The 10104-nt window shown below is 39.4% G+C and overlaps 1 protein-coding gene across 1 annotated transcript in view; it reads right to left on the bottom strand.

Annotated features, from left to right (window-relative positions):
• Positions 1-3: 3 nt before the first annotated feature.
• The window catches only part of SUSD2 (sushi domain containing 2), a 30582-nt gene continuing 20481 nt past the window's right edge, over positions 4-10104 (bottom strand). The window contains exon 15 of the mRNA XM_018076294.2: positions 4-134. Within this exon, the coding sequence (XP_017931783.2) occupies positions 110-134 (25 nt within the window). The 3' untranslated portion in view covers positions 4-109. The remainder of the gene's footprint in view (positions 135-10104) is intronic.

Genomic DNA, 10104 nt, shown 5'->3' with positions numbered 1-10104 from the left:
CTCCCCATTGGGATATTTCACAGTATTATAAGGATGCTCAAAGGTCTCATTCCAAAAAAGACAAGGTTTCCCTGCATATTGGGAAGTCTGGTTCTGAGTGCCACGATAGTCAGCCCCATTTGCTGTATAACATTCTGGGAAGAAAGAGAAATGGAAAAAGAGAAAGAATGTATACAGGTTTAGTGTTTGGTTGTTCTTCCCTCACTCTCCACCCCATCTCCAACAGAACATGTTTGCTTTTACTAATATGTTTCCTGCATTGTTTAAGCAACTAAACATGCTGGCTGGGATTTTAACTTTCTCTCAGAGTCAAGCCTCTATTGGAGAGATTATGATGTCATTACTTTAATAAACAATGTATAAAACCAGTGATTTACACAATGAACATGCATTTTCTCAATAAGCAGACTACATTTTTTACTGTTTCCCTGTTTTACTCATTAGAATGACTCTGTAACTTGTTAATTTTCCAAAAATGAAATTATATGACATTATCAATCTGCCACTTATTAGCATATTACCCAAAATCTCATGTCACTTCAGATGAATCTTTAAATATCTGTACTTTATAAAGTGAAAGACTTTGTAGGCATGGACCTTACAAACATTTATATTCTGATTTTGAAAAATTCTTGGGCATTATTTTCCTCTGGTCTGAATTGCCTTAGAAAGGCACCTCCTTTGGTAGAGTATAACCATGATACTGTGATTTGCCACTAGAGCATTTATGCTTCCAGATTAAAAATTATGGGTCAGTATTCTTCTGCCTTGCTCATATTTTCTCCCACTTATGTTTGTTTTCCTGGCTTCCTAGTACTCAGCAAGTTAGAAACCAAACCAGAGAATGATTTCTTTAGCCACTAAATAGACTACCCATTTCTCAGCTGAACTACACATCTCATGCTGCCTGGCTTTGCTGTCTTGCTAATCACAGAATCACAGAACAGTTTGGGTTGAAAGGGACCTTAAAGGTCATCTAGTTCCAACCTGCCCTGCCATGGACACCTTCCACTAGACATCTTCTGACCAAATAAATATTCATATGCATGAACAATTTTACCTTTTGCCAAAATTGCTAAACATTTTTGATTACATTATGCACTGTGAGGGTGATGAGCACGGGAACAAGTTGCCCAGAGAGGCTGTAGAATCTCCATCCTTGGGAATACTCAAAAGCCACCTGTACATGGTCCTGGACAACCTGCTTTAGGTGACTGTGCTTGAGCAGAGCAGCTGGATGAGATGACCTCCAGAGGTCACTTCCAACCTCAACCGTTCTGTGACTCTGTGATCATCTCCCAGAAATAATTGTTATAATTAATGTACCATAAGTAAGTCCATCCTGTCTGTAACTAATACTTGCTAACATTTGTCATGCTTGCATTTATTTCAGAATAGGATTAAAATATAACAGTCCATGACAGAATTAAAACTACTGTGTTACACTGCTGTAAACACTTCTTTGTACAGAATAGCTTTAGTGGGGAAAGTCACAAATACTTCCTACCAACTGCAGGCTGTGAAACCTCCTGTTTGATCTGATAGTATTCTCTGTAGAAAGCATATTACAGCTGCAGAGACGTTCTACTGCCCTGAGGGAACGGGAGAATGCTCTGAAGTGAAGTATGTGCTGATCTCAGATGTCCTTCATGAGACAGAACTTAAAAAACAAGGTTAGAAAGACCTGTGTGGCTGCAGTTGGAAGAGGGAAAAAACCAACCCACAGCTTAATACTGATATTAACAGTTCACCTTTTTTTTTATTTAGAAATACTGTGGGAGATGGAAAAATGTATTATTAAAACCATGCCTTTGAAATTAGTTTAGTCTGGGCCCACAGATATCAGAATGGTGCAATTATAATAATTATTTCACAGTTCTATTACACAGCAGATGAAAGACGATGTTTTTGTGCCTTCACTGTGCATTTTCATGCCTAGGCAAGTTAGGATTTCAATTAAATGAAATTTTGTTGCTGAAGGCACACAGAAGAGGTGTCTGCACAGCCATTAATGCATCTGCTATCATCTTTGGACAGAAAGCTATATAATTTAACAAAAACAAGCTTCAGGTCAATACTCCTCCTTACTGTAATTTACCTGACTGCCTCAGTCATGCAGGTGGGCTGCATACATTTACTTGAAAATGCAAATCTGAGTTTCCAGTATTCAAGCCACCACAGGTATTTGTGTAAACATATAAAAAAACCCACTGTAAAGTCACCAGTGTTGCAACTTTCTCCAATACCTCTCTTGCTTGGCAGTTAATATAAAAGCTTTTGTATGTTATAGCTGAAAAATATAAGCTGATGAATTTAGCAGAAAAGAGAGGAAAACATAATCAAACTAGATCAACAAAATAATGTACAGAATAAAGAAGCAGTTGAGAGAAGTGATAAACACGTCCAGAAAAGATGTCTACGTCAGCTTTGTACTATTACTTTTTTTTTTTGCTTCTCACTTCTAAATGAGAAGCAATATATACTAACATCTACTCAGAAATGCAAGGAATGTTACAATACCTGAATGAGATCTGGCACACAAACTAAACTGAAGTTGACACCAGTCCATTTTAGGATCTGCTAGGACTGGCCCATGCTTTAACTTGCAGTAGCGACTGACTTACATTTTCATGTCAGCTTTTTTTAACTGATTTTCTTCAAACTTCATTGCACCAGGAACAAAAGGAAGAGTCAGATCTCTCTTCATTCCTCTTAGCTGTAGCTTTTTGTTCCCAGGACAACAGGTAGCTGTATCAATGCCTCCTGTGTTCTTTGGCAATATCAAGAGATTTGGGAAAAATGTGCCAGCTGAGCTGTAGTGAAGCTCCCCTGGCTCAGTTACCATCTAGATGTGGAATGGGGAGGCAGTGACATACCATGCAAAATCACTGATTATCCCCAAAACGCTGAAATGAAAACTTTTAGTTATGGAATTTAGTAGCTGTTACCAAATGAAGTACATCGACTTTTGTGTAACAGGGAATTTGCTAGGAAATGTTCATTTTGTTAAGGATTAATAATGATTTTGCCAGAGCACTGGAGTTCAGTCTTTTCAAATAAATATTGGCACTTAAAAAATCAGGTCAGTTGTCCTTTCTATGCTCCCTCCTGGCTTTTTGTGCACCTGCTCACTGGCTGAGCATGGGAAACTAAAAAGTCCTTGATTCAGAGTAAGCACAACTTGGCAACAACTAAAACATTGTTATCAACATTATTTTCATATTCAATACAAAACACAGGACTGTACCAGCTACTAAGAAGGAAATTAACTCTATACCAGCTGAAACCAGGACACAATCCTACCTTCTTTTACCTTGAACAGGCAGCTTTGAGATCTGCTGAGATACATTTTGTACAGTTACCTATAAAATTCCTAGTAGCATAGTTAAAGATCTCAGCACATTAAGTATCTTGGCAGTAAACAGCTGAATTCTTCTATTTGTCACATGCAGTGATTTCATCTTATTTTGCTGCATGACAGCCAAGACACTACCTTAGCAATCTCACCATGAAATTAATATTCCCAGTGTGTTGAAGGTGCAAAGTAAATGTTTCACCTTCAGACAGACCAGTCCTCTCTATTTCAAATCCATGGGCACCACTTTAAAAAGTTCTAAGAGATTCTGGAGAACAGGAGGTTAGAACCCCCACCCTACTTTTCATCTCGCACCACTGGTGCAATAGTTCTGTGAAAAGATGAGCTTAAAAAAGGTCAGCCAGATCTGTCTGCACAAAACTAAGTCAGAAGAGGTCATCTGAATCAAACAGTCAGAAAAGACTGGACTGAGCACTATTGGTAAAACTCTTGGGCTTCCTCTAATTACCTGGTTTCTCTTTGGTAGATTATGAAGAAAGGAGGGGGTAAAGAGTAAACCAACCAGCAACAACCACCTCTCTACTGTTGTGGCACCCACTGGATCCAGCTGCCTTATGTTGACTGATATGCCCACAATACTTTAGGCTATGAAGCCCTTCACTTGGAACCCAACGTCAGAACTGTGACTCAAGTTCCATAAATTTCAGCAAGCCTTATTCCTTAAAGTTTTCCAAGACTATGATAAACTGTGACAGAACTTGCACTGTATCCAAGTCCTCTCCCAGTGGAAGAACAGACACTTGGTGGACACTAAAGCTCACAGCTTCCTAGAAGGCATCAGTGCCACTGTTCTTGATAGATTTGCCACATGGTTTCTGTTCACACACCCAAGGCTCAAACTATCCTGTCAGCCATAAATCTATATTAAACCCCAGTGTTTCAGACAAGACACAGAGAAAGCTGTGACCACTCAAATCTTGAAGTGCCTGACCTCCTCATATTTCTAAGACCTTACTCAGCTGCATTTCAGACATAGTCTGAAGTAGAGGCTTATGTCAAATCTGTGATTAGAATCAGTGTCTGTGATGATTTCACTCTATTAACTGCCTAATGACCCTGCTGTTTCTACTGTTTCGTGAGAATGTCTGTAAACAGAATTAATCAGAGATTAATCAGAGAACCTTTGCAGTGGTTCTAGTCATGAAAAACTGGAAGGTTCAAACAGGTGCTGTTCAGGATAATGAGCCTTGGTAAGAAAACCTGGACAGAAGTTTGTTGTCAGGGCTGTTTTGTTTTCAACATATCAGGTGCCATGGCTGATAGAAAAGTAATTTTTTTAAATGAATGCTGAGATTAGGTAAGTATGTATTAAGTAGCAACTGCTAGAAAGAAAAAGCAGAAATCAAGACTAGGGATATTGTCCACTATGAGTGAATGCTCGGTGTGGGATACAGGTTCACAATTAGGTTTATTAGAGCCAGATCAACATTTGGAAGATCAAACAGCAGCTGTCGTAGAAATTTTTTCCATCTGTGTCGGTTTCTTCTTCAATGTAAGGACCTTACAATGATCATTTGCCTTTGTTACTTTGGGACTGTATGGCTGCCTGCACTCCACATGGGCGCCACTTTAGAATCGTTTGAAAAATTAAGGTAGTGCAGACTTTTCTACTGAATGAGGCACTGATGATAAATCACTGACATTTCAGAGTCTGCATTGGCTTCCAGTGATTTTCCACGATGGACTTCCAAATATTGGCTTTAATCTCTGAAGTCCTTAATGGCAAGAGGCCCAGTTACCTGGGAAATTCTCATTTTGTGCTACACTATCACAGACAGAAATAATACAAACATTTTATCTGTGCAAATGAGATGAAACGCAAAGCAAACAGCTATCTACTTCTCAAACACTCCTCCTTTTGTGGCTGACAAGTGGGAAAACTTACAAATCTTCTAAGCATTCTTCAAAGTCTGCATTCTCAAAGACATATATTTAGTGACATTACAAATTGCAGACTGAAGAGATGGAGATTCCAGGATGGTTTAAATGATTTCTTAGAGTACTTTGCAAGTTTGAGGCCTGAACATAGCTTTTGAGACTGAACACTCAAAATGACAAATTTGTTCCTATTCCACTGGAGAGAAAAAAAAACACCTTAACTTGCTTTGTTTGTTTGCTTTACATTCTGGAAGCTACATGGAGTGCTGACTAGTGGCCAGACAGATTGACAATTATCAACCAGAAACTAGCCTGCCCAAGCCAGAAATTATCCTACCAGCTACTGTCCAAAAGCAAGGTTTTCTTTTAAAAATCTGCAGAGTAATAAAAGATAAATGAAAGTGGCTGCTATTTAAATCTTGGGTTTCATTAGAGTGGTGTGATAGCCAGAACATTAAATGCTCTGCAAGGTTGGACCAAAAAGTAAAGGTTCATTGAATTTACATGCTGTAACTAACTGCCTGCTCCATTCTCTCATTTTTCTTACAGCCTTTTAGAACAGTCAGAAAAATGCTCAAGCACAATATAAGGATATGAAACCAAATGTGCCAAGTCCAATAATGACTCGGTGTCAGCTGCTTGATGCATGTGGTTGCACAGTGTTGTAAGAGTAGTTTTAAGTCATTCCCATTCAACCTAAACTGTTCTTCTAGTTCTTGCTGGAGACTGCAATTTGAGCACTCCTCCTTAAATGAAAGCACTGTATCTAGGTGCAGATGGCAACAGTTACAGGCACTAACCAGATGCTGCAGTCTCTAATTTGATTGAAAGGGTATAATTAGACAGCAGAAACACTTCAATGAGAAAGTAACGCACAGAGGAAAGGACAGAAACCACTTAACTGATGCCAAGATACCCCGGCAGTAACAGAGGCAGGGGCCCAGGATGGAAGGGGCAGAACACCACACTACCTTCTTCAGATGAGAACATTTCTGTTTCCCTGGAGATGCAAATAGGGATTCTATTATCATAGGTTGCCACAGTTCTTCATGTGGGAACACTGATTAAAACCAGAAGAAGCTTCAGGAGATGAAAGACGCAAATATGGCTTCTGTGGTCATTATTAAAAATATTTTTAGCATTGCAATGGTTTTCTTTGAAGACGCAGTTTTATCGATTGAACCAAAAGTTCATTTGCATACTATCATATGATTGGTCAGGGGAAAAAAATATTCCATATTATGCTATGATGCAAAATAAACGCTTCTGGGAAGTATAAGGCAGGTTTAGACCTACCTAAGTGAAAAAATAGTGTAGTATTTTTACATTTCAATACTTTTCTATTCCAATTTATACTAACATAACACAAGCCCTCACTGAAACCATCAGACTTGTGTACCTATACTGTAACATTAAAAAAAACCCAAAACACAACAGTTGGTATAAGCTAAAGAAAAAAACCTCAGGAAAGAATTGTCTTTGTTTAAAATTGTTATTTTCAAAATTTCTAGAAAACAATTTGGACAACTCCCCATTTGGTAAATCAGACAGTTAAATTCCAATGTGATGCTATGAGGGCACTTGGTTAGCTGATCACTTCTCCTTTACAATATAGGGGCACTCCACATGTATTTTAAAAATTGTATCTTGCTCATTCTACATATTCACACATGCAGACATACATTTCTTGAAAGTCCTCAAATGCAATAATTTTTGCTGGTCAGAATGAGAGACTTATTTAGTGTTGGTCCAAGACAGAGAGTAGCCACAGTGAATATTTGAATTATGCCACCTGACATTTGACCAAACCTTGACTTAAGTCTGTCTTGTAAGAATGTACATTCCTGGAAATGTACAGACATGTGAAGCTCCATACTTGTGTTCCCTGGCAGTGTGTGAGCTGTTATATACATGAATTTGCTATCCTTGTGAAACTTTGATTGCTAATCTTCAATCTAATCACTTTTTTTTTTTTTTTAAATAACATTAAACACTATCTGACTGGCCAGACCCTTTCTGGAATATGTTGGAAGCAAGCAAGTTCGGATAAGCGCACGAGAGGCAGTCACCATTATTTCTAAATGCTTCAAAGGATGCATTTTGTACATCTTTTCTTTCTATTTCCACAACACAAACATGCTACATTAGCTAGAGCTTTGCAGCTGCTGGCTGGTCCTCAGCCACAAGATGCAAACACACTTGCTTGTCTCGTAATTCTTTATCACTGGAAGTAAGAATGCATGATGTGGCCCCATAAGAATTTCTGTTCCTTAATATACCCGTTTGTTTTCTTTCTTTGTGAAGATTTAACACTGTTGTTCCATTGTTAAGTGTGGCAGATTGAATCCCCTTGGTAATTTTATCAGGATGGGCCACAGCCACTGTGTGGATGGAGAGAGTGGTCAGTTGTACAACCTTTACGGTGTGATATGACAAAGAATGAAAATTTTGCAGCTGGCAGCATGTAATCCCTGCCTCCCTCCCACTTCTTTGGCTCCATCCTGCTTAAATCCATTCACATAGCTCTGGATTTTGAGTTATGCTCTATGCATGTACAAGCATGATATGCTCAAGTGTCTGACTATTTCATCTTCTATCTGCCTGGTTAGAAACAAGAAGAAACAAAAGAATTGCTTTTTCAAGTATTTCCATGACACTTGCTCATGGCATATCAACTAGAACTGCTTCTCTGGATCAGCAAGACATAGGCAGAATAAGGTGACAAGAGACAAGGTTTGTTAGAGAAGGCTGAAATAACAGCTCAAAGGAAAGACTCAGCTGGGAAGAAAACCAAAGACATTGTAACCCAGTATTGCTAAATGGAAAGAAAACAGAGAAAAGAAAAAGAGATTGACAATACATTTCTGATAGGAAAATTAAATGCATGCTATAAATACAGAAACTAGAAATTATAACTTATTGCACTGACGATACAACATTTGTTCACCAAAACTAACAACTGCCAAAGGCATTTCCATCTCTTTGTCCTTGTAATAGAAAACTCACCAAATTCAGCCCTTTAATGTTAGGCAATCTATTCACTCACCTCTCATTTCTGATTCACTCAAAAGATGTGGTATGGCTGAAGTTTGAATGAACAAATGTCAGTGTCTGAATGCAGAAATGTCAGGTGTTTGAATTAAGAGAAACTTAGACATCACACAGCAAAGCAAAAACAGTCTGTGAAAAGTAGTGCAGTACTATGTGCAAAAACAATTGTTAACCCACTCTAATTTCTGACAGTTGGAGTCATTTTACATAAAGCAATTCAAAAAGTTTCTTTCCTCTTATCAAATGATGGTGGCACAGTCAGTATTTCGACTGCACTTTACAATAAACTTATTAAGACATGCATTTTAAGAAAAAGGATAGGTATTAAAAACACACCATATGACAAACTGCCTTACAAAAGCAATAGTAATTTCAGAATTCTGCTAGCTTCAAGTAAAACCTGACACAGCTGATCCCATTTCAGTTCTGTGGGATTAAGGGTCAAGAAGAAGATCCTGATGTAGTTTGCACAGATTAAGAACTCTGCAGATTTTGTACGTGCCATACAAATTACAGGTTGTTGCTGAAATGCAGATTTGCATTGTTTTCAGGTTCTTTAGCAGAAAGAACCTGGCAGTGCTTTCTAGATCCATTCTCCCTTGCTACACCTTCATTCAGAGGCATTATATATTCTTCCTTCCTCCCCTGCCCCAGCTGCTTGTGCTCAGGCATCTCTGTCCCCCTTTGTGACCAAACATTCACACTGGGATATATCCTCCACTTGCTGTCATGCAGCCTGCTGTGAGGGACATGGTCACACATGGAGTGTTCTGTCCACAGTTCTGCACAGAAACCTTACAAGCAAACATTCTTCAACTTAAGCAGTGGAAGGGAATATGTACTGTGTGCATCAAACATATCCTAATGGTACTGGGAACAGACTGTTTGACATGGTCCAGATATATCCCAGTCTAGGCAGCTCTCTAAATAGTTATCTAAAAGTAGTTTCATGTTTTACTCACTTCAGGTAACTTCTGAGTTTACCAGAAGGTAAAGGTAAACTCAGAAGAGTTCTCTTCCTGGTAGAAGGCTTTATATTCCCCAAAAAAGTCTATGTAAGTATTTTCCAAATCGGATAAAGTGCATCTACAAAAACTTGATGAGCAAGTATGTGTCCATGGCAAGAAGAACTGGAGCAAGTTCTACATACTAAGAAGGATCAGCAATTAGAATACACAAAATGTATCCAGAGTGGACACGCATCTGATGGCTGTGACACCGTGATCATCTGCCACTTCAGATCTTGCAAAGAATGGCCACTGTTTACCAGAGGAGAACCGTGGTACTTGAAGTCACTAAAACAAATGAAATGAGGACAAAAGCGCGTAGAGAAATTTTAAGTGAAAAATCACACTAGTGAAGTTTCAGGCTTTCCAGACTCCCTGGCTGAACAAGAACCTAAATGGTCAGAGAAGTCCACGCTTGCCGGGGAGCTGGGACAGCACACCGCAGGCAGGCGAGACGGCCACCCTCCAAGCTCTGGCTCTGCAGCCCCGATTATGCCCTGCTGCCACCGGATTTTTCATTTCCCACTGACACACACTGAGTCACACTCTCTTCTCCCTGCAAATGCCTCCATTCCACAGATCTACCTATCAGACCACTTTCATAGAGAGATGTGCTGCTCCTCTTTCTCTCACCTCATGCTTCCATACAGTTTCCGAGCTCCCAGCTCAGCAAGCACAGAGAGCGCCTCAAACACCCGCAAACTCCGCACAAAAACACTCCCTGCGTGTTTGCAGGAGCCGCCTCGAGCCCGGGACCACCAGGCGGGCAGGAAAGGACGTCGTCGCGACCTC

Source organism: Manacus vitellinus, unplaced genomic scaffold, assembly GCF_001715985.3.
Source record: "Manacus vitellinus isolate BGI_N305 unplaced genomic scaffold, ASM171598v3 scaffold_31_pilon, whole genome shotgun sequence".
Lineage (NCBI taxonomy): Eukaryota > Metazoa > Chordata > Aves > Passeriformes > Pipridae > Manacus > Manacus vitellinus.
Note: the sequence above shows the minus strand (reverse complement) of the source record. Positions and strands in the feature narration are given on the sequence as shown.